Source organism: Schistocerca cancellata, chromosome 11 (assembly GCF_023864275.1).
Source record: "Schistocerca cancellata isolate TAMUIC-IGC-003103 chromosome 11, iqSchCanc2.1, whole genome shotgun sequence".
Lineage (NCBI taxonomy): Eukaryota > Metazoa > Arthropoda > Insecta > Orthoptera > Acrididae > Schistocerca > Schistocerca cancellata.
Genome location: NC_064636.1, coordinates 58,223,472 through 58,248,322, shown reverse-complemented (window position 1 = coordinate 58,248,322; position 24,851 = coordinate 58,223,472). Strand labels below are relative to the sequence as shown.

At 41.8% G+C, this 24,851-nt stretch overlaps 2 protein-coding genes across 2 annotated transcripts in view; one reads left to right on the top strand and one right to left on the bottom strand.

Moving 5' to 3' along the window:
• The window catches only part of LOC126108624 (something about silencing protein 10), a 155,766-nt gene extending 142,150 nt beyond the window's left edge, over positions 1–13,616 (bottom strand). Inside the window, exon 1 of the mRNA XM_049913937.1 lies at positions 13,454–13,616. Within this exon, the coding sequence (XP_049769894.1) occupies positions 13,454–13,470 (17 nt within the window). The 5' untranslated portion in view covers positions 13,471–13,616. The remainder of the gene's footprint in view (positions 1–13,453) is intronic.
• Positions 13,617–13,703: 87 nt separating this feature from the next.
• The window catches only part of LOC126108626 (protein-S-isoprenylcysteine O-methyltransferase), a 44,527-nt gene continuing 33,379 nt past the window's right edge, over positions 13,704–24,851 (top strand). Inside the window, 1 exon segment of the mRNA XM_049913938.1 lies at positions 13,704–14,371. Coding sequence (XP_049769895.1) covers positions 14,195–14,371 — 177 coding nt within the window. The 5' untranslated portion in view covers positions 13,704–14,194.

Below are 24,851 nucleotides of genomic sequence, written 5' to 3'. Positions count from 1 at the left end.
TGTATCTGACCCCAGGAATGTGTCAATAAAGTTTCCCCTTCCTGGGACAATGAATTCACGGTGTTCTTATTTCAATTTCCAGGAGTGTATAAGCTCACTGGAAACTGTACACATTTAATGCGAAATGGTAAATTGTTAGTAATAAGTGAAATTCGAGTATGAAAACTTGCTCCCATTTGCCACTTCCCATTAAAATTTCAGTTTCCATGCTGTTACTTTGGAGGGAAGTAACTTTAAGCCTTTTTGAGTTAAGGGTTCTGAGGAGTGAGATAATGCACGACACTCTCAAACAGAGTTATGTCACTTTCAGAAGTACTTTCCAAAGAGCAAGCTACAGCCTGATGTTCTCAAACAGTAGTAATTCTCACCTCACGATTTTCATTGGATTTTTGAGACGACGCAGTCCTCAGTCTTTTAGCCATTCTGGTTTATTCAGAAAGACTTGTTTTCTAGGAATTTTTGTTCACAAAATGACATGGAAGAAGTTCATGCTCAGATCACAAGTCTCCAGAAAATTGCTTCATGAAATAGGATTACAAATATCCTTTGAGAAAACTGGAATCATGCCCAAGAAACCTCTTTGCATAGATAAAATCTTCATAAATGATCAAGCAACTAACATAGTTCTACAATTTAAATATCTTGGAGAAAGACTGAACAAAGAATTATCAGAATATGCATCAATAAAAAATACCAGGTTGATGGAGTCTGGAGCACCTTCCTTAATGAAACTGTCTATCTTGAGATTGACCCAATCACCAGCACAATGAAAAAGAGAAAAATCTCATATTTCTTTCGTGTCTTACGAGTGCCTGACAACAGGATTTCAAAACAACTAGTGATGAGAAGTCTCAGAAAGAAGACAGAAGGACAGTGGGTCAAAGAAATTCAGCAAGATCTTGAAGCAGTCAGATTCAGAGTTACTGATGCAGAGAACAAAAACATAATTAACACTCTCCTTACGAATCATAAATTTTCAGCAGAAATGATGCACAGAAGACCAGTACAGATTTGAGACGAATTAAGAAAATTGTGTTCAGAATGAATGAAAAAGTACTGGGCTGAGTGACAGAAGCAAGTAGTCCGATCTTCAAAGAGAAAGTGAACATGGAATGACTCAAGTGGTCCAGTGTGACCAATCAAGTTAATATAATATCTTTGACAGATGTCATACCAAAAAACGCTTGTTCACAAAAAATGTTCCCTATCAACACATTTCTATCTTAACGCTCATTTCATACCGGTACACCTGGTATGTTCTATCCAATAATTTTTGTGTGTGTGCTTTTGTTCCCGTGGGTATGCGTTTGGGCACAGGGGAAGAGGCATCGTGTTGGACGTACCCTTAGAGAAGACGATTAAGCCCTGCCCACTAGATGACAAAGTGGGAACAATGGTGGAAAGAGAACATGGTGACTGTGGTCTGTAGCTTATCTGGTCTTTGTAGCATCGGCTGGAAATGAGTTGCAGGAATTAGTGGAGGTCAATGAAGCTAAAGGAAAAAACTGCAGACTGAAAGTCACTACAAAGAAAACAAAAGTGATTACAAGGAAATAAAGGGAAAGAAAATGGTAAATGAAGAAACATTTGGCAGGTTTTCGTGTGCTCGTGCTTCATACCTTTAAGCAGTGCTAAATAATGTGCTCTTGTGTTTCATTTTCTGAGGTGTTTTCAATCAAAATTTCACAATTTATCCACATCATTAATTGACTTACTGTGCATTTTGTACTTTTTTGCAGTGTCACATATTTTGTTGATGTGTTTTCACTTTTTACGTAGTGTTTTTATTTCAAAATTTCTTTTCATTTATTTACTTACTGTGCATGTTGCACTCACAATGTAGAAAATGTATTTTGTTATTCCCCTTCCAATCACATACTGACCGAGGTGGCTACTCCAGTTTTAATGTACTGAGCTTGCATTCGGATGGACTGGGGTTCGTTCCCTGTCTGGCCACCCAAACTGGGATGGTTTCTTCAATTAGGCCATGGCCAATTTCCTGCCCTATCCACATCTTATCCTATTCTATTCTGATGTATAATATTTCCGTCTGTTTATGACATGTAAATACTATTGTAGCAAATGGTCTATGGACGAATGAATAAATAAATAAATGTGCAATTAAGTAACTAAGATGTAGAACAGAAAGCCATTGCAAGTGCAGCATAGAAATTAATAGCAGGGTAGTAATGGTGAAAGGGGCATTTTGTAAGAAAATGAGAGGTGTGTGTGGTAATACAAGCAAAGATTGGAGGAAAAGAATCTGATTGGTGCTGAAACATGGACAGCAAGGGAGGAAGATAGAACAAGGGATTTGGAGATGTGAACGTAGTGAGGATGGAAAGAATAAGTTTGATGGATAGGGTAAAAGTGAGGGGGTACTGAGAAGAGTGGAAGAGCAAACAATTGCTGAATTTAATACAAAAAAGGAAAAGAAATTAGGTAGGACATATATTAAGGAAGTAGGAGGGGCTCAGAAGAGTAGGTGCTAGAGAAGAGATAAAAGAGAGGTTACTGCACAATTAAGAAGGAAGTGATGGACCACCTCAAATGGAGACAGAAAGGAGCTGCTAACATGGCACAAAACTGCTGATGAATACGAGACTACAGCATTTTTTACAAACTGTGTTCCACAGCTCCAATATATGTGAAGAACATAAATTTTTATTTGTGGGACATGCACAACTGTTCTGCAACATTTTCATGGTAAATAAATCCACCACAGTTCTAAAATATTTTTACTGATAAAAGTGTGCACAACAGCAGTACGGTAGTTTTTTTATCTATATCGCTGATAATTCCTCCAACAACTGACTAACAATGTCACCAAACTTAGGATTGTTAAAACTGACACATTCCTGTGAACATATTTTGTACCGTGCTGAAGAAAACTGTTACATAGTTGACGAGGCGCACTCTAGGAGACCCTAATGTGTATCAGTAACAAAAGAAAAAGACAATAATGCAACCAATGACAAAACATTGTAGAGTTGGTGATGTAAGGAGGATATGTGAGGTATAGACGCATTCTACCAGAACTGACATCGAAGACCAATTTCGATAGCTTTTGGGTGGTCTGAGAGACCACTCGTGTGAGTTAAGGGTTAAAAACAACTCACAAGGAAACATCACCACCTTGATCTTATATTTAAAGAAGAAAAAAGCGCACCTGCAGGACATCAGCTGCAGAAACTGATCCCGTGTGAAAATTTGGGCCACAATTCTGATGCCCGCAGCTCGTGGTCTCGCGGTCGCGTTCTCACTTCCCGAACACGGGGTCCCGGGGGCGATTCCCGGCGGGGTCAGGGATTTTCACCTGCCTCGAGATGACTGGGTGTGTGTGTTGTCCTCAACATTTCATCATCATTCATGCATGTGGCGAGGTTGGATTGAGCAAAGTTTGGGAATTTGTACGGGTGCTGACAACCGTGTAGTTGAGCGCTCCACAAAGCAAACATCATCATCATCATATTTCTGATAGTATGGAGTTGTAACTCTCTCAATGTACAGCTTTTATACATATGCGCGCACAAGCTGGCACTTGCTCCGCCCACCTGCAGCCACTTAATGTCAGAGCACGAAGTACTGTACAGTGAAGTACTAGCTTTGCGAAATACTGTTTTCACATGGTAATGTGCTTTGATAACTGTGTTAAGATGCACAGCTTCTAACCTGCAGCTGATGTCAAAGATCTTTTTGCTTTGAACATTTTTATCTTGCAATACTAAAATACACTATAAATGAATGAAACAAATGTGTCTGTCATTAAAGAAGTATCTGTTATTTTCTTTGGACTTCAAAGCTTACAATGTTAAAGTGAGCACATCTGCAGGAGATGGGCTGTTCTTCAACATGATTGGCACAATTAAATTGTAAATCAAAAATCGTTAATTAGATTACGAAAAGGAAAGTTGCTACACACTATACAGCGGAGATGCTGAGTTGCAGAGAGGCACAACAAAAGGACTGCCACAAATAAAGCTTTTGCCCATTAAGGCCTTCACCAACAACACACACACACACACACACACACACACACACACACACACACACACACACACACGTGCAAACGCAACTCACGCACATGACTGCAGTCTCAGGCAACTGAAACCACACTGCGAGCAGCAGTACCAGTGCATGATGGGAGTGACGACTGGGTGGGGGGAAAGGAGAAGGCTGAAGCAGGGAGGGGGATTGATAGTATGGTGGGGGGCGGAGGGGAGCAGAAAAGGAGAGATATAAAAAGACTGGGTGTGGTGGTAAAATAACGGCTGTGTAGTGCTGAAATGGGAACAGGGAAGGGGCTCGATGCGTGAAGACAGTGACAAACGAAGGTTGAGGCCAGGAGGATTATGGGAATGTAGGATTATTGCAGGGCAAGTTCCCACCCACGAAGTGCCGAAAAGCTGGTGTTGGTACAAAGGATCCACATGGCACAGACTGTGAAGCAGTCATTGAAATGAGGGGATCATGTTTGGCAGCATGTTCAGCAAAAGGTGGACCACTCGTTTCTCGGCTACAGTTTGTCGGTGGCCATTGATGTGGACAGACAATTTGTTGGTTGTCATGCCTACATAGAATGCACCACAGTGGTTGCAACTTAGTTGGTAAATCACATGACTGGTCTCACAGGTAGCCCAGCCTTTGATGGGATAGGTGATGTTAGTGACTGGACTGGAGCAGGTGGTGGTGGGAGGATGTACGGGACACGTCTTGCATCTATGTCTATTACAGGGGTATGAGCCTTGAGGTAAGGGGTTGGAAGCAGGTTTTATGTAAGGATGGACGAGTATATTGTGTAGATTCGGTGGACGGCAGAATACAGTAGGAGGGGTGGGAAGGATAGTGGGCAGGACATTTCTCATTTCAGGGCACAACAAGAGGTACTCAAAACCCTGGCGGAGAATGCAATTCAGTTGCTCCAGTCCTGGGTGGTACTGAGTTATGAGCGGAATGCTCCTCTGTGGCCGGATGCTGGGACTTTGGGAGGTGGTGGGTGACTGGAAAGATAAGGCACATGAGATTTGTTTTTGTACAAGGTTGGGAGGAAAATAACGGTCTGTGAAGGCTCCGGTGAGACCCTCGGTATATTTTGAGAGGGAACGCTCGTCATTGCAGATGCGATGACCACAGGTGGCTAGGCTGTACGGAACGGACTTCTTTGTATGGAATGCGTGGCAGCTGTTGACGTGGAGGTATTGCTGGTAGTTAGTAGGTTTGATATGGACGGAGGTACTGATGTAGCAATCTTTGAGGTAGAGGTCAATATCTAGGAAGGTGGCTTCTTGGGTTGAGTAGGACCAGGTGAAGCAAATGGGAGAGAAGTTGTAGAGGCTCTGGTGTCCTCAACCTCAATCCAGATCGTAAAGGTGTCACCGATGAATCTGAACCAGGTGAGGGGTTTAGGATTCTAGGTTTTTAGCAAGGATTCCTCTAGATGGCCCACGAATAGGTTGGCATAGGATGGTGCCATGCAGGTGCCGATAGCCGTATCCCAGAGTTTTTTATAGGTAATGCCTTCAAAGGAGAAATAATTGTGGGTGAGGATATAGTTGGCCATGGTGACTAGGAAGGAGGTTGTTGGTTTGGAATCTAATGGGCATTGGGAAACGTAGTATTCAGTAGCATAAGGCCACGGGCATTAGGAATGTCAGTGTAAAGGGAGGTGGCACCAATAGGGACCAGCAGGGCACTGTGTGGTAAAGGGACAGGAACTGTCGAGAGTCGGTGGAGGTATGGTTGGTATCTTTTATATAGGAGGGTAGGTTCTGGGTAATAGGTTGAATGTGTTGGCCTACAAGAGCAGAGATTCTCTCAGTGGGGGCACTGTAAAACAATGGGGCATCTTAGGTAATTAGGTTTATAGACTTTAGGAAGCACGCAGAAGGTAGGCGTGCGGGTAGTGGTAGGGTTGAGTAAAGAGATGGATTCTGGGGAAAGGTTCTGCGATGGGCCTAAGGATTTGAATACTGACTGGAGATCCTCCTGGATTTCTGGAATAGGGTCAGTGTGGCAAGGTTCGTAGCTGTAAGGTAAACTGCAAGGATTACCTGCCACAAGGACTCCACCTGCTGTCAGATACTTCCACCTACAAGCCTCGCCACAGTGACCCCATTCCAGAAATCCAGCAGGATTCACACAGAGTAACGTGTGTTCTTGACAAGATTTACAAATGTGTTGGGCAAATGTGTCCTCCTCTTCCTACGCCTTCAACATCCCAGGAAGAAGAGGGCTGTGTTGGCACTATGCACAGTACTTTGCATTCAGGTGATACACAGCTTTACTTCTGCCAGTATCTCGTCTCCTACCTTCCAAACTTTACAGAAGCTCTCCTTTCTTTCAGGAGTACTAGTTCTGCAAGGCTCGCAGGAGAGCTTCTGTAAAGTTTGGAAGGTAGGAGACGAGATACTGGCAGAAGTAAAGCTGTGAGGACCGGGCGTGAGTCGTGCTTCGGTAGCTCAGATGGTAGAGCGCTTGCCCGCGAAAGGCAAAGGTCCCGAGTTCGAGTCTCGGTCGGGCACACAGTTTTAATCTGCCAGGAAGTTTCATATCAGCGCACACTCCGCTGCAGAGTGAAAATCTCATTCTGGATACACAGCTGTTGTGCGGCAGAGCGAATGACGAGCAACTGGCTTAAAAGCTGTACATTCAGTAGGTCATTTCTGCAGCTGATATCTGGCTTTTTTCCTTTTCAAATACACCGATGGAAAAAAACTCACAGCACCGAGAAGGAGTTGTGCGACATAAATGAAACTCAAAACATGTGTTTCTACAACTGAAAGAGGATACAAATCAGGTTTGCTTCAAATACCAACTGTAACAGTTGTGAGCATAAGTTACCTTTGAAACTGTATGTGGTGAGTTGATGTTAGTCAAGAATGCCTTTAAAGCAAAAAAGACACCACTATCAACACCTCACTGGGTTTGAACAAGGCCATGTAATAGTGCTACGAGAAGCGGACATTCCTTCTGCAATACTGCAGAAAGACTTGGCAGGATTGTAGCCACTGTACACAACTGCTGGCAGTGTTGTTCACAAGAAAATACGGTCGCAAAGAGTGGACTGTTGTGGTGCCGTTCACGAACAGCATTCCTAGAGGTGTTTTCCAATAGGATAACGCTTGCCCACATACCATTGTTGTAACTCAACATGCTCTACAGTGTGTTGATATGGGATCGAATATAAATGGAATTTTTGTTCCTGAACATCAACAGTTGGTAGGACTGGCCCCACACTTCTGCTACGCTTAGGCGGTACCGTTAGACGTGAGCAGGGTGTGCTGTTGGATATTTCCTGCCATTTTGTCAGTAATGCTCACGATGTCTGAGCAACAGGTACACCCCTCCATTGTGCGACGCATATTTATCAAATTTCTTGCTCACGAAGGAATTACAGTGGTACAAATTTTCCAGAGACCGACTGCACAGTTCGGTGATAAAACATTATCACGGACACGTGTGTTTGCCTGGCATAAAATGTTCAAGGAAGGACAAGAACGTGTGGAAAATCAGCAACACGATCGCCATCCTCGGACCAGCATTACAGACAAAAACATTCGTGCTGTTAAATATATTATTGATGACGATTCACGAGTGAGAGCATCGGAAATTGGACAAAAAGTTGGAATCAGTTGTGGGAGTTGTCAAGCAATCACCACAAATGACCAACAGTTCTGTAAAGTGTGTTCCAGGTGGTCCCTAAACTTCTGACCAAAAATCTGAACTTGAGACATTTGGAGGTCTGTCAGAGGCTTACAGCTAGGTTTGTGGAAGAAGGTGACACATTTTTTAGTCCGATCGTCACCTGCGACAAAACATGGGTCCACCACTACACTCCAGATTCCAAACAAACGAGAAAGGAGTCGGGGAGGAAAGGGGAGGCAGCACCAGTGAAGGCCAAGACTGAACTGTCACCTGGCAAGGTTCTTTCAACCATTTTTTTACGATCAGCGAGCCATTTTGCTGATTCATTTTTTGCACGCTTACTACTGCAAACTGTTGTACGAGGCGAGAGTTGCATACCGCCGCAAAAGACGAGACCAATCCATTCGACAGGTCATCCTCCTCCACGACAATGCGCGACCCCATACTGCAGCACTGTCTCCAAGCTGCACGAAATGCACTGGACTACACTCGATCATCCTCTTTACAGCCCGGACTTATCATCCTGCGAATTCCATTTTTTCGGACCGTTTAAAGAAGCTCTAGGAGGGTGACGATTTGAAGATGACGAGAGCGTGGAAGACGACCCAAGTTCATTTTATGCCGAGGAAAAATGCATTTCCAAAGCAGGAGACTATGTGGAAAAATAAATTATAATCACCTTGAGTTTCTCAATAAATGAATTTAAATAAAAAATAAAATCCCGTTTATATCTGCTCTGCCCTCGTATGTTGCCTTAACCTGCTCCATCACCAGAACCGCATCCAATCGAGCATGTACGGGACGTCGTCGGACATCCGTATGGGGCTACACGGCAGGATGACATTGTCAGGGGAAACAAAACTGGCAGTCTACAGAACGGAGAGTGGAATGTCCGATCCCTTAATTGGATAGGTAAGTTAGAAAATTTAAAAAGCGAAATGATAGATTAAAATTAGATATACTGGGAATTAGTGAAGTTTGGTGGCAGGAGGAACAAGACTTCTGGTGAGGTGAATACAGGGTTATAAATACGAAATCAAATAGTGGTACTGCAGGAGTAGGTTTAATAATAAATAAGAAAATATGAATGCGAGTAAGCTACTATGAACAGCATAGTGAAAGCATTGGTGCAGCCAAAATAGACACAAAGCCGACACTCACCACTGTACTATAAGTTTACTGGCCAACTAACTCCGCAGATGACAAAGAGATTGAAGAAATGTGTAACAAGATAAAAGAAATTATTCACATAGTTACAGAAAATGAAAATTTAATTGTGATGGGGGAGTGGAATTCAATATTAGGAAAAGGAAGAGAAGGAAACATTGCAGGTGAATATGCAATAGGGGAGAGGAATGATAGAGGAAGTCGCCTGGTAGAATTCTGTACAGAGCGTAATTTAATCACAGTTAACACTTTGTTTAAGAATAATGACAGAAGATTGTATGTACATGTGGAAGAGGTCTAGAGCCACCAGAAGGTTTCAGGTTGATTATACAGGGTGCAGAAAAATTGTGTCACGAAATTCTAACCCTGAATAGCTGATGCCAGTAGGAACCAAATTTACCAATTTTGTGTAGGTCAACAACACACCATTTTTAAATTACAGAAACTTGGCGCCACACGCTCCGATTGGCCAGGAGATTGCCCTGTTGCCGGACGCTCTGGACAACACAGGACGACGGATGCTTTGTCTGCCACCGATTGTGATGTATCCACGGCAGCCTGCACGCTCGGTGGTACCGATAGCCATAGCACTGCACGTCAACCGACAAACAGCAACAGGGCAATCCCACGGCCAATCGGAACTTGTGGCGCCAAGTTTCCGTAGTTTAAAAAAGGAGTGCTGTTGACCTACATAAATTTTTTTAGTAAGTTTGGTTCCTACTGGCATTAATTATCCAGTGTTAAAATTTCGTGACACAATTTTCTCCACTCTGTATAATGATAAGACAGAGATTTCAAAACCAGATTTTAAATTGTAAGACATTTCCTGTAGCAGATGTGAACTCTGACCACAATTTATTTGTTATGAACTGAAGATTAAAAGTAAAGAAATTGCAAAAAGGTAGGAAATTGTGGAGATGGGACCTGGGAAGGTCAAAAGAACCACAGGTTGTTGAGAGTTTTAGATGGAGTATTAGGCAACAACTGACTAGAACAGAGGAAAGGAATACAGTAGAACATGACTGGGTAGCTCTGGAAGATGAAACAGTGAAGATAGCTGGCAATCAAATAGGTAAAAGGACAAGATCTAACAGAAATCTTTGGATAATACAGGAGATAATTAATGTAATTGATCAAAGGACCGAATATAAAAATGCAGTAAATAAAGTAGGCAAAAAGGAATACAAATATCTAAAAAATGAGATTCACAGGAAGTCCAAAATGGTTAAATAGGAATGGCTAGAGGACAAATGTAAGGATTTAGAACCATATATCACAAAAGGTAAGATATATCCCACCTATGCGAAAAATAAAGAGACCTTTGGAGAAAAGAGAAGAAGCCATATGATTATCAAGAGCTCAGATGGAAAACCAGTACCAAGCAAAGAAGGGAAAGCTGACAGAATATATACAGGGTCTATACAACTGAGATGAACTTAAAGGCAGTACTACAGAAATGGAAGAGGACACAGATGAAAATGAGATGGGAAATACGCTACTGCGAGAAGAATTTGACAGAGTACTGAAACACGGCTCTGGGAGTAGATGAAACTCTGTCAGAACAAGTGACAGCCTTGGAAATGCCAGCTATGACAGGACATCTGGTGAGCAAGATTAATGAGACAGGCAAAATACCCTCAGACCTGAAGAAGGATGTAATAATTCTAATTCCAAAGACAGCAGGTACTGATAGGTGTGAATGCAACCAAACTATCCATTTGATATGTCACGGTTGCAAAACGCTAACACGAATTCTTTACAGAAGAATGGAAAAACTGGTGGAAGCCAAGGTTCCAGAGAAATGTAGGACCACACAAGGCAGCTCATGGTCTCAGATTTGACTGAAATTCAGTACACTAATTCTACCATGTGTGGAACACTCGTGTTCAAAGTATTAGTTTCCCCTGTCAATTAGTTCCAGAATTATGACTTGTAAAAGAAGGTGGCATGACCCAGAAATTGAAACCCGCATCTGGCAATCTATCTTCCGATGCAACTTCAGGTCTTAATAACTTTGGAACTATTCCACACAGTCCGGTGAAATTTTTAAAACCCAGTAACATCCATTTAGAGAACACACTCCATGAATCAAAACACCAACAAAATATTTCTGAGGGAAAATAAAAAATTTTGAATTTTTTTATTTTCGCTCAGAAATATGTTGTTGGTGTTTTGATTCATGGAGTGTGTTCTCTAGTCGAAACAAAGGAATACAAGCAATGGGTCAATGCTGGCAGACACACATTGGAGACTCGCCAGAGAACTGATGAAGATTTCATGGAGGCATTGATTTTGACAATTACCAGTTTAAGAACCCATCACTTTGTGTCAGAACACCAAACCAGCTAAAAAGAAATCTTGCTGAAACTGAATTAATCATATTGATAGATTTTGCTGAGAATTATTCATTTGTTGTTCAGGATGCTGTGCAAGGATTCCATTGGGAGAATAGTCAGGTCACATTTCATCCATCTGATGTCTATTTTGATGGCAAAGAGTGTGAGGGTATTAGCACCCGTACGGTCAGCGACTGTTCTGTCATAATAACATTGCTGTCCGTGTCTTTCAGAAAAAGTTGATAGCATATTTAAAGACAAAGAATGAAAACATTATCAACATTTATTGCTTTAGTGATGATTCAGCTGCTCAATATAATAATTTCAAAAATTTGACCAATTTATGCCTGCATGAAAAGGATTTTGGCATCACTGCCAAATGGATTTTTTTTTTTTTTTTTTAACAAGCCACAGTAAATTGCCTTGTGACAGCATTGGGGGAACAGAAAAAGGACTTGCAGCTTGTACTAGTCTGCAGAGAGCCTTTGATAACCAAATATTGGCTCTGTATGATTTATTCAAATTCTGTGATGATAGTTTCCAGACGTAATGCTTTTCTATGTACCAAAAGAATAAATTGAAAAAAATCCACCCAGATCAAGAAACGAGGTTTAACATGGGACATGAGTATCTGGAACAAGAAAAAATCAATTAATTGTAATCAGCTAAGGGTAAACAGAGTTCCAATGATACTACAACATTCACAGTTAATGCCTTCGAAGCAGATGAAGAAATTACAGCAGTCTCAATTCAAAGTTTACAACCAGGACAGTATATTACTTGTATGCACATGGCAATTTTTGGTGGGTTGGAAACTTGCGAAGTTTCACATGAACAACAAGGCACCCTCACCAGCTTTATGTACCTACATGGTCATGCTCGTTCCTGCCACTGGATGACGGCTGCTAAAGATACCTGCTGGATTCCTGAGCAACATATCTTCATGACTTTAGAAGCCTCATCTACATATCGCAGGAAGACAATACAGTTATCCACAATCTATCATTGATAAAACTATAGAAGTGCTTAATCAAAATTGGAAATGACTCTTTAGTATTTCTGTTCTCACAAATTTTTGTGTTTTGTGCTATACTTGTTTTTATGTCGTTTGTTAAATTAATATTTGAAACGGACTTATACACTTGAATAAAAATAATTAATTATGGGATTTAATGAACAAAATATTTGACTTTTCAATCTTCTCGAAGGGCTAAAATAATAACTTTTGAAACATATTCTTACTCATCAAATTGAAAGATCCAGAAATTAAACAATATTTCTTTGAAAGCTTAAAGCATAGTTTTTCGATCTGTAGCAAGAAAAAGAGACTTGAAGAAGACCTAGCTGACATATTGCCCCCCAAAAACACCCTAAAATTTGTTATTAGAAAATTTTGGCCAACTTTGCAGATGCATATCTTTTCATCTGGGCATCCAATGTCAAATCTGGTCAATATATAGACATCATAGATATGAATAACCCTCTGAAGTTTTGGAGTTTTGGTGTGATTGGTTCATATGAAAAATAGCAGTGGCCGGTCAAACCATGGCTCTCAGAATAACACAACGAATTCTTTAGCCACTTTAAAGGCTTGTATCTATATTTAGGTACGGCTAAATCCCTAATTTTTGCCATGGTGTGGTTCAGCATTAAAAGTTGTGTGTGTGTATTAAAACAAATAACCAAATGTTTGCTAGAACTTTTAAAAAAGCCTAGAAAAGTTGACTCACTTGTACCTTCATACATGATGCAGAGGTGAATAGCCTCTCTTTAAAATCCCTTAAGAATTCAACCACTGAATATACTGAACTGAAATTTTGTATGTAGCGACCAAAGACCATATAGAACTTCCACGTCAAATTTCTTTAGATTTGGAGATGGCTGAGTGGGGACCCTTGGTCCCCTTGACGTGGAATGACCACACAGTGATACTAGTTTTACAATGACACTAACATTTACATTCAAGAGCACAATGACAGTGCATGCCATTCACATATGACATGTACAGAGACTACTACAGAATAATGTGAAATAATAGACAAATAAATAAAAATTACAGATGCAGGCAGCATCAAATCATTCAAGCCAGTTCCACTTTGAAGGTATAAGTCGACTGTGAGATGAGAGGTAAGGGCTTGAGTTTGTTGGTGTTGTAGCATCTGCATCCAATTAGCTGTTACTACATTGAACTGACAATCTAACACAACCTATGAAATTTTTATGAATACTACAAATACCAATATTTAAATTGTTGTCATAACAGTATGTATATTAACGTTCCAAGTCTCTAAAACTGATATACTTACTTAGACTTCTTACTCATTTCTTCGTCGTTGTTGGCACCTTTCGAATCAAATTATTTTTAAACTTGAGGCCAAACACAAAACCCCAAACAACCTAACCTATACACGTGTAAACAAAGTAACACACGTGAGTGATTATTTCATGAACGTCTTTGCACACAGATACACCATTTTGCAAAAGCCAAAGCATATTATACGAAGCGGTACGACTGAATTTTATTTTAGAACGATTTATTAAGAAAACTGAGTTCCGAAAGATTACAGAGTGAACGTGAGCAAGTTCTGCCGAAACAAATCAGAAAGCTAAAGATGATGTTTCTTGATCACTGAAAGAAGTAACTATAATGATAACAGCAGTCGACCCAATCACAAGTTGTTTTGCACGTCTTCCACAACAGGGCAACTTGCTTGTCATTTTATTTTGTTTATAAAAGGCGTAGAAATCAGAACAGTGTGTAGGACTCGCATTACGCCGACACCGATATTCGACGTCAATAAGGGGTTATGATACGCCTCGCAATGGCCAAAACCGTATGTGATATAGAGCAATGTTTTTTAAGTGACGATTAGCGAAGTTGATACTCGTGCCTCTGTCTCGAAATAGCGCGTTCGTTACGCAGTTGTTGCTAGAAGTGTGATGGTGCATGTGAAGTGTTGCCTTTTGTATAACGTGGGTGTGGTCTTGAATGAGCACACTCATTGCGAAATGTTTGAACTGTTGGTAACCAGGTAGAAAGCACGAAAATGTTACCATACCATGGAAAAATCGGTTTGTACGTTTTCTTGTTGTCCGTGCTTGGTGCCACCACGATTATTTCAACGCAAGTGACGGAAGCCGGGAATGTATGGTTATGGCTAATTGCTTACTATGTCTTCGTCAACATCATCGTGTTTGCAGTCTTTTCGGATTATGCATATCAGGTAAGTAGCAACGGATTTCGTACAACTGCTGGATGCTCCAAAATTACTGTAACCCATAGCTAACTCCTAACATTTGGTAGTGTTACTGCCGGTGTTGTACAGTAGGAAAAAAGGAGGTGCTCAGTCAGGCAGCATTCCGTATTGAGATTACTATTCGTGCTAGGAGTAATGACAGCCTTCTTTCCGCACGGTCACCTAAAAACCCAGTAATTGTAATCAGTAATACAACACGATTTCGCCCCCAGGATAGTAGCGATTTTAGCGAAGAAATTATGTTTTAATTGGGTCGTGTAAACACCTGACTCATCACATCTCTGGCTTCTTCCATACAGTAACATGCTTACCAATTACAAGAACATTAATCTCTTTCTCTTTCTTATCCTCCTCCTCTGTATATTCTGTAATTAGTCCAATCTTGTCTTCACCGTCAGCCCCTTGATTAGTACATGGAGCATTGTAGTATATCCCTAATTTCCCCATTTAATACTGTTTCTTGCAACTTTGTGAGTAGCCATTGATGATTCAATATCTATACAGCAGTAGGCCTATTGTATGATGAGATACTTGAGTTTTATAAGCAATATCCTTTGTTTTGCAGTGTCCTATCTAACAACCAAAGTCTACCATGTGATTTATGTATGATTTAGACTATGTAATAATTCCATTCAGTGTTTCTACAAATTATTGCAGCCAGGTATTTGTCGGAGTTGAGGGATTTCAGTTGTGTAGTGTAATTCAGTTTAGTTTTTCTGCATTTTCTTTTGATTACCATGATGTGTAGCATCTTGGCAGGTTCTTTGGGAAAACATGGCTACTAACTGGATAGTTACAAAACTGAATTTTTAGTTTAATGGAATACTACATGTTAGTTTTCTGTGATGTGTGAAATTTGGCATTTCTGGACCTTCAAAGTCAGTTGTCAGTCAGTTCATCAGTTTGAAATTTTATCAAGAACTGTCTGAGTATTTATGCAGTTTTTTTTTTTAACAGTAGCCTGCTTCATTGTAGAGGAGTACATCATCTACAAAATGTCTGTTGTTACTATTAATATTGTCTGCCAGATGGTAAACAATTTATGAACAACAACAACAACAATCCAACACACTTCTAGTTGTGGTGACAGACTGATCTGTAATGCAGCCTGAGATCCAGGTTAGGATAAAAGTGACATTTTGGCTGTGAGTAGGCAATGCCAGTGAATGTGAAAGCCAAATAAAAGTTATGGAAACAAATTGACCGGTAACATTAACTAATGTTGTACATCAGTGCCATATTGAAACTGCAAGGGGGCTCCAATATGTAACTTCTACCACTTCATCCATGGCTTTCAGAATGTCATATTAGAAATTTGCAAGTTGAGTTTTGCAAGATTTATGTTGTGGGATCCATGCTGGTTGGCATAGAGAAAATCCCCCATGAAAAGGAGGATTTCTCATTATGTTCTGGAATTCAAGGATGTCAATGAAATTCGACATTCACAAGTTTTGTGAATAATGTCTTCATCTTCTATATGGAAATCTGATTGAATGGCAAACTGTCTAGGTCTAGCATTACGATGAGTGATTACGGAGGGTTATTGAGGTTAATTTGTTATTTATTTTGTTATAAAAAATGTAAATGTCGTGTGACTAGGGCCTCCCACCAGGTAGACTGTTCGCTGGGTGGAAGTCTTTCGATTTGATGCTACTTCAGCAACTTACATGTCGATGGGGATGAAAAATATGATGATTTGGGCAACACAACACCCAGTCCGTGAGCGGAGAAAATCTCTGACCCAGCTGAGAATCGAACCCGGGCCCTTAGGATTGACATTCTGTCATGCTGACCACTCGGCTACCAGGTGCGGATAAGATAACATTGATCACTCCCCCCCCCCCCCCAAAAAAAAAAAAAAATATGTAGATTGCTAGAAGCAACAAGAAATGATTCCTCAAAATCTCTGGAATATTCTTTCATCCAATTTCCTCAGTATTCTTTGCAAATGCATACTGTAAACAACCACATCCTTTAACCAAAGATTAAAACTGAAGATAAATAAAATATCTTTCGTAGGATCTATTGAGATGTCAGTTTCTTCCACTCCTTTGTGGGGATATCACATTAATCTTATTCCCATTACCTTTATTTGCTGGTCTTCCAGAAAGAACTTGGAGCATTATGCACACAAATCTATAGTGCAGTTCTCCCCCCTCCCCCTTCCCCCCTCCTAAATGTTTCCCAAAAAATTTCACATGTACTTCTGCTGTTACCTGGCCTTATCCTAACACATGGTTACTGTGTTGTTCTAGATTTTGCAGTGACAGTGACAAGAGAGTAATCAGATGCCCTTCATGTCACTCCCCACCCCCTCCTAGTTGGCATCTGGTATTATTCACATGAAATTTTGAGAATGTTTCCCAATCTTGTAACTGAAGTAGGACGTAGGTATCGGACCACTATTCACATAGTTGAATGTGGGGTACCACTTAAAAACAATGTCCAGACCACCAGCCCTCATCATTAATCTATTGGGCAGACTTGATCCAGGGTTGATGCACCTCCTCTAACTCTGTCTTGGACAACAGGAGACAGTGCAGTGTTGGGTTGCACGACTCGCACGTCTCTTCCAGTTGACTTACACACTGTGTGTGTAGCCGATCCTCTTCCTTGGGTTATCAGCTATGTCGTTCTCACCGTTTAATTCATCTCCGAAGACTGTATCAGGTCAAAGGGAATATTATTAACCAGCTCTATATTCTTGAAATAAATTATGTACTTGTTGGCTCTTGTCAGTTACACAACAACATATTTGTTGTCCCAAAGTAACAATTATTCTGTACAAACTCCAGAAAGCCAACTGGTTTCAAGATAAATGTCAGAATCTACTAAACATTCGTACAGTTACATATTTTCTGCCTCATGCAGAGCCAAGACATAAAGTAAAAATCTCTCTATAATACACAAGTCAACTGTCTCTGTAACAAACCACATGACACCACACACAATGGAACATTATCCATATGTTTTTGACTTGTTGATACAACTTCTAGGATGCTGCTTGGAACCACTTGTTGGGGCCGCTCGTCCGACACAGCTCGGGGCTCCTCACGACAGCTGAGCTCTGTGCACGCACAGACATGTGTGGCACAGTAAAAAGACTCTCGCCCTTGCCATTGAAATATCAGGTGTTCGAGACGGAGGAGAATCAAGTGTTTCTAGAATTAACCCCGAAATTCTCGAAGCACTACACTCCGAGAATCCCAGAAGCAGTGTGCTAACAAACTTGGCTAACCAGGTGGATTAAAAATTTGACAAATAGAAATGAATCTTTCTTTAAATTGCCAGTAGGCCTACTTATTTCATCAAGTACAGCAACCATCTTCACTCTCATTGGCTGATACCACCTTCCCTTCAGAGTCTTCAGTGTACACATCTCTCCTAGGCCCAAAGGCAGAAACATCCAGTGGCTGACTTACGAGGGCATGCCGAAAAGTAATGCCTCCGAATTTTGTGTTCTGTTCTCAGTATCGGTTGAGGTGTTACGTGTCACGCATATTACTCGGTTGCCTTTTGCCGGTTTGCTGACACAGGTTGCAGCCCTCTGCCATTAGAGGGCTCCAACTTGTAGTGTGTACTGTGGAGGTGTGTAACGTAACCATGTTCGTGTGTAAGAAACAGTGTGCAGTAATAGTTTCTAACCACAGGAAACTTCGTCCCCTCTCGTCCAGCACGACGATGCCAGACCACACACGAGCACTGAGACATGCACAACAATACAATGCTTTGAGTTCATTGTCATCCTATCTTCAGTACACACCTGATTTGGCCCCATCTTATTTTCATCTGTTTCCAAGCTTGAAGACCACCTCAGAGGACTTCACTTTGATGGTGCTGAAGTGGTGCAAGCAGAGGTGAGATTGTGGTTCTATCAGCAAACTGAAACATTCTACAGTGTAAATATCAACAAACTGGTCTCTCATTATGAGAAATGTTTTTATAGCCGGGGTGACTATGTTGAGAAATAAATGTGTGTGCATGAAGAATAAAGATGTAGAATGTTAGTAAAGTTTCTTTTAAATAACAACTTTAAGAGTTTCCACATAAAAAATCTGGAAGATATTACTGTTCATCACACCCTTGTAGATTTCTTGTATTTTGTGGCATACAAATAGATTTTATACCACGAACACTACAGAGCGTCGGAACCTTTGAAGCAAAGTGATATAGTGAACTGTTTCCAAGAATACTATTTTTATCCTTCCAGGCTCCTGGCACATGGGGAAAAGAAGATTGTTTCGACCATTCTGTAAATGTTGACACATAAATCAACCCACTTGAAGTACAACTGTGTTGAGCTCCAGTAGCAAAGTGTGACTTGTTGCAGCAAGGATGGTATTTGTTGTCGTTTTCTATCCGAAGCTTCTGAATTTGGTCACCTCTGTGTATCGTGTAGATGGGGGAGGAGGAGGGGGAATGCATGTCACGTGTGTAGCCAACCCATTGATAGTGATTTCTGTTGCAGGCTTTTAGTGACTGTGTATTTTCAGGGCACTTCATACCACAGCTTTTGATAAGAAGTGATTTTGCAGACTCACGACTGATGGTCTTGCCGCAATTGAACCACTGAGGGTCACTAGTGAGGTCATCTTTCAGATAGATTACTAGCCATACATATAATCATTGCAATATTTGTATTGTGCCACATTGTGATCAATCTTACCGCATAGATATTTGACATTGTATTTAAAAATCTGTCTACGTTTACATCCATACTCCGCAAGCCACCTGACAGTGTGTGGCGGAGGGTACTTTGAGTACCTCTATCGGTTCTCCCTTCTATTCCAGTCTCTTATTGTTCGTGGAAATAAAGATTGTCGGTGTGCCTCTGTGTGGGCTCTAATCTCTCTGATTTTATCCTCATGGTCTCTTCGCGAGATACGTGTAGGAGGGAGCAATATACTGCTTGACTTCTCGGTGAAGGTAGTTCTCGAAACTTTAACAAAAGCCCGTACCGAGCTACTGAGCGTCTCTCTTGCTGAGTCTTACACTGGAGTTTATCCGTCATCTCCGTAACGCTTTCGCGATTACTAAATGATCCTGTAACGAAGCGCACTGCTCTCCGTTGGATCTTCTATCAACCCTATCTGGTACAGATCGCACACCGGTAAGCAGTATTCGAGCAGTGGGCGAACAAGTGTACTGTAACCTACTTCCTTTGTTTTCGGATTGCATTTCCTTAGGATTCTTCCAGTGAATCTCAGTCTGGCATCTGCTTTACCGATGATTAATTTCATGTGGTCATTCTACGAGGGCCGTTCAGAAAGTAACCTCCGGTTGATTTAAAAAAATACACCAAGTTAAATAAAAATATTTTAATATATACATCTTACAACTACATCTTTGCACTATTTTTCTACGTAGTCTCCATAGCGATTTAGGCACTTATCGTATCTCTTCACAAGCTTTGAAATTCCTTCTGCATAAAAATCACCCGCTTGTGCCTGGAGCCAGCCTGTGACCACATCTTTGAGCTCTTCGTCGTCATCAAACCGCTGTGACCCGAGCCATTTCTTCAAATGCATGAAGAGGTGATAATCACTTGGTGCCAGGTCTGGGCTGTAAGGTGGATGGTTGATAACGTCCCACTTGAAGGACTCAAGAAGGGCCGTTGTTCTGCGAGCAGAGTGAGGACGGGCGTTATCGTGCAAAAAAACGATACCGGAAGTCAGCATACCACGGCGTTTGTTCTGTATAGCCTGTCGTAACTTTTTTATTGTTTCACAGTACACGTCTTGATTAATGGTCGTACCACGTTCCATGAATTCAACCAACAACACCCCTTTGGCATCCCAAAACTCCGTTGCCATCAGTTTTCTGGCAGAAAAATCTTGCGAGGCTTTTCTTGGTTTGGTAGGCGAATTTGAATGTGCCCACATCTTTGATTGTTCTTTTGTCTCAGGGTTCACGTACTAAATCCAGGTTTCGTCACCGGTCACGATTCTGTTTAACAATGGTTCTCCTTCGTCCTCATAACGTGACAGAAAGTCTAATGCAGAGGCCATTCTTTGAGTTTTGTGGTGGTCGGTAAGAATTTTGGGCACCCATCGTGCACAGAACTTATGGTAACCCAATCTTGCTGTCACTATCTCGTACAAGAGAGTCCTAGAAATCTGTGGAAAACCAGTAGACAACTCCGACATTGAGAAACGTCGATTTTCACGAACTTTTGCATCAACTGTCTGAACAAGTTCGTCAGTCACCAATGATGGTCTACCACTCCTCTCTTCATCGTGAACGTTTTCTCGTCCACTTTTAAACAAACGTACCCATTCACGGACAACTCCTTCACTCATAACTCTCGGTCTGTACACGGCACAAAGCTCACGATGAATAGCTGCTGCAGAATATCCTTTGGCTGTAAAAAACCTTATGACAGCACGCACTTCACATTTGGCGGGGTTTTCTATTGCAGCACACATTTCAAACTGCCACAAAAACTAAACTAGCGCAGGTACGACGTTCACTCGACCACGGCTTGATGCCGACTGACCTGTTGAGTGCGTGTACGCACAGATGGCGTCGCTACTCCCCCCACAACCCGCACTGTGACCGATCGGAGGTTACTTTCTGAACCGCCCTCGTATTTTAAAGCACTCCTAATGCCTACTCCCACATAATTTATTAAATTAACTGCTTCCGGTTGCTGACCTGCTATATTGTTGCTAAATGATAAAGAATCTTTCTTTCTGTATATTCACAGCACATTATACTTTTCTACATTGAGATTCAATTGCCATTCCCTGCACCATGCATCATCTCATTGAAGATAAAATAAAGACTAATAAGATAACCAAAAAACAGTTATATAAAATACTATGTTTAGACAGCCATATGTATAAAAAGTTTTCACTTACATTCAGAAGTATTTAACCCAACAAAACATATAAAATTGTAATACAGTTTTATCATGTTATCACACCGCACAGTTCAGTGATACATTTTTTCCTACCGTACGCTTCCGAGCGGGACCAGTGTGCTATTATTGTTTTCTCGGCTGCCAAATGACAAACCCAGGTAGATATCAATCTGACAGTGAAGAATGCGTAGGGGACGTCTGTCAAAAACTGCCACTGTGGAATGGCGCACCAAGTTCCGTGCTGTTTGCAATTCGACATGAGACGTCGGTCAATCTGGGAGGCTGGCTTCAAGTGCGAGGCACTCGGGCACCTGCCCTGTAGTCCAGATCTGTCCCCATGTGATCACACCTTTGGTTCCTTAAAAAAGGCCTCAAAGGGTTGACGATTCCTTTCAGATGAGGATGTGCGGCAGTCATTCACAGACTTCTTCACACAGCAGGACACAGTGCTTTGCCGAACAAGTATCTCTAATTCGGTGCGTCGGTGGGATGATTGCCTCAGTGCTCACGGCAATTTTGTCTCGTCGGCATACCGATTCTGGACTGTACGGACTTTGGCCAGAAATGTTTTTTATCATTTATTATAGCTAGAAAATAATTACTTGATTGATAGTCTTTTGTTGTGCCTGTCTGTGACTCAGCATCTCTGCTATAAGGTGAGTAGCAAGTATCCTTTTCATAATAGTGTCGATAGAAACAATCGTCATCTCCGAACTGTACGTCTACTGTACACTGTACAGAATGTAGTAAAATGTGTTTGTACCCTTCCACATTCAGTATTTTCTTTATTGCAATAAGGGGATTATACTCAAAACTGAGAAAAGTACCCCCCATCCCTACAATAACATCACCTCCTATGTTCTTCACTGTTGGTAATACACAAGATGGCAGGTAATATTCTCCAGGCATTCGCCAAACCCGTGCCCTTCTGTTGAAATGCCACCAGATATAGCTCGAGTTGTCACTCCGAATCACTCATTCCCAGTCATCTGCTGTCCAGTGGGATCACTCTTTGCACCATCTCAAACATCACTTAGCACCAACTGTGGAAATATGTGGCTTATGAAGAGCTGCTCGACTATTTTACCCCATTCTTTTTAACTCCGTACACATTGTCGTTGTGCTAACTAGACTTCTGATAGTGCTTAATTCATAGGTGGTTCTTTCTGCTAATTTCATTCTGTATTTTACAACCACCCTGTATATTGCTTGACAATCTCTGTCAGTACACGAGGTCTGTGTGGTCTCGGTTTAGCTCTGGTCATTTCAGCACATTTGCACTCGACAAACATATCGCCGATAGTCAACTCGGGCAAGTCTAGACGTGTTGAAATGTCTGTGATGGACTTGATACTCGGGTGAAATCCAGTGACTACTCCACATTGAAGGTCACTGAGCTCTCCTGTATAAACCATTCTGCTGTGACCACTTCTCTACCAAAGGTGTCTCTCCTTTTCATCCCATCTGGTAAGTCTTCCCTGACATGGAGTTCTGGGTGACTTTTCTGAACTCTACCCCTTTTCCTAAACCTCTCCAGCCCTTTCCTTCACCTCTGTTCCCTCCCCCTTCAACCATTCTGTCAGAAGGAACCACTGGCTCTGAAAGCTTCCATAGGTAAAACCTTTTCGTACGTGTGTTGTCCTGTCGCCGCTTGGTGAGTAGATTTTTCACCTATCCATTTAAATTATGTTGTCAAAAATTGGTTATTTTTTTGTTATGCCACAACCCCCTTTGTATTGCTCAGATAGGGATTGTAAGGACAATGTTAGATTAATTATAATATGCACAGAGGCATTTAAACAGTCATTCTTACTGCACCCTGTGCATGCCAGTGGTACATACCCTCTGTCATATGCTACTCAAAAAGTGGTTTTCAGAGTGTAGAAGCAGATGCATATAACAAGACCGTGTTTTAAAATTATGATGAGATTACAGATATTCCATTTCTGATGTGAGGTATTGGGCTGCACATGTACGGGGGAGCCAATGAAGTAGGCACAGAATGTGCTAGTCCCCTAACTTGTCTGCTCGTAACAGTTGCAGATTCTTATAAGGAGGTAGTTTTAAGAGTGCTGTGCAGAAAAGAAAGCATTAGTTTAGAACTGTGAAGTAGGGTTTTAAGTGCCCTAATTATGAGAGGGCCATCCAGTAATGACTGCATATGGAGGATGTGGCAGTCATGAGCTTTGTTAGCTGATGACACTTGGGGAGAATGTACCGTGTCCGAAAAGCTCCCGTACACCTTGTCAAAACAGAGTACCAGTCGCTACTGAAATTACCTAGTGTATTCCTGTAAAAATCAGAAAACCTATCATCCATTTTAATTTCCACCATCATCTTTGAAGTGCTCCCATCACACTGGTACTCGATGTTTTCAGTTATCTTCACATTGCTGGAAGAGTGCTGTAGATCTGCTGACTGAATCGTGTGGAAAATGAGTTGCAGTACCACTTGAATGGCTGCTGTGGAGTGAAAACACCACCCTTTCAAATTTCATTTTATTTCCGGAAAGGAGTAGTAATAGAAAAGGGCTAGATATGTTGAGTAGGGGGCAGTTGTCTTGTTTTTTCCAGAAATTCCCTCACAGTGGGCAAAGCATGTGCAGATGCTTTGTCATGATGAGGCAGCTAGTGTTTGTTCTCCCATCTTTCAGACTGTTTGTATGTAATGGCTTCTGTCAGGTGCCTCAAAACATCACAATAGAACTTCCCTGTGACTTTCTGACCACACAGAAGAAATTACTTACGACAGTTCTGCAAACTAGTTGATTATGATGCGAAGGGCTGTGGAGAGGTGGTGTCTTCTATTGCTAAGATTGCTGTTTCCAGGGTCTTAACTGTACACCTGTGATTTGTGAGCACTTACGATTGTCGACAGGAAATTTGGGTCGCTGAACCTCTGTTTGTGATTCAGTCTCGATATTGGCATTCAAAAGCCAGGTGCCCCCCAGGGGGTCCACAACTCTTTTGTGGATACGTGCGTAGCGAGCACGGGACCCCGAGCTAATGTGGCCTTCCTTCCTTTCCGGGCTGCATACCTTCCCTTTCCGCATCCTTCCCCATCCCTCTCTTCGCCCCTCCTCCCCTCACCTCTGGCTCTTTCATTCCCTTTCTCCCCATCTGGGAGTATGGTTTGTGCCTACGTCCGGAGACGGACGCTCGTAAATGTACTGCATTCGTCGCCTTCTTTGCTTTTATGTCTTCTTCCTTCCTTTGTCCTTCTCTTTTCCTTACCTCTTCTCTTTACCCTTTTCTCCGCTGCGGCGTTCGAGACCTCTCTTCTTTCCTTTCCCTTTCTCTTTCTTCCTCCCTGTGCTTGTCTGAAGGCCGACCCACGCCTTTTGTGCATAGCCAGTGACGGGGTAACGCGTAATTCCCCGCCCCGGGTAGACAGGTAGGACACGTACGTACCCCCTGGTAACGGCCAGACCCAGGGAGGGGTGATTACCCGAGCTGATACCTTCCGAAAGTGCCGATTGGTCCCTCCGTCCGTTTGTCGGGAGGTGTGACCTGAGGTGTGAACAATCACCTAAGGCGGGAGTGCCCTCAGAGAGGGCCCCCACAAGGGAGGAGCGCGCCATCGGAG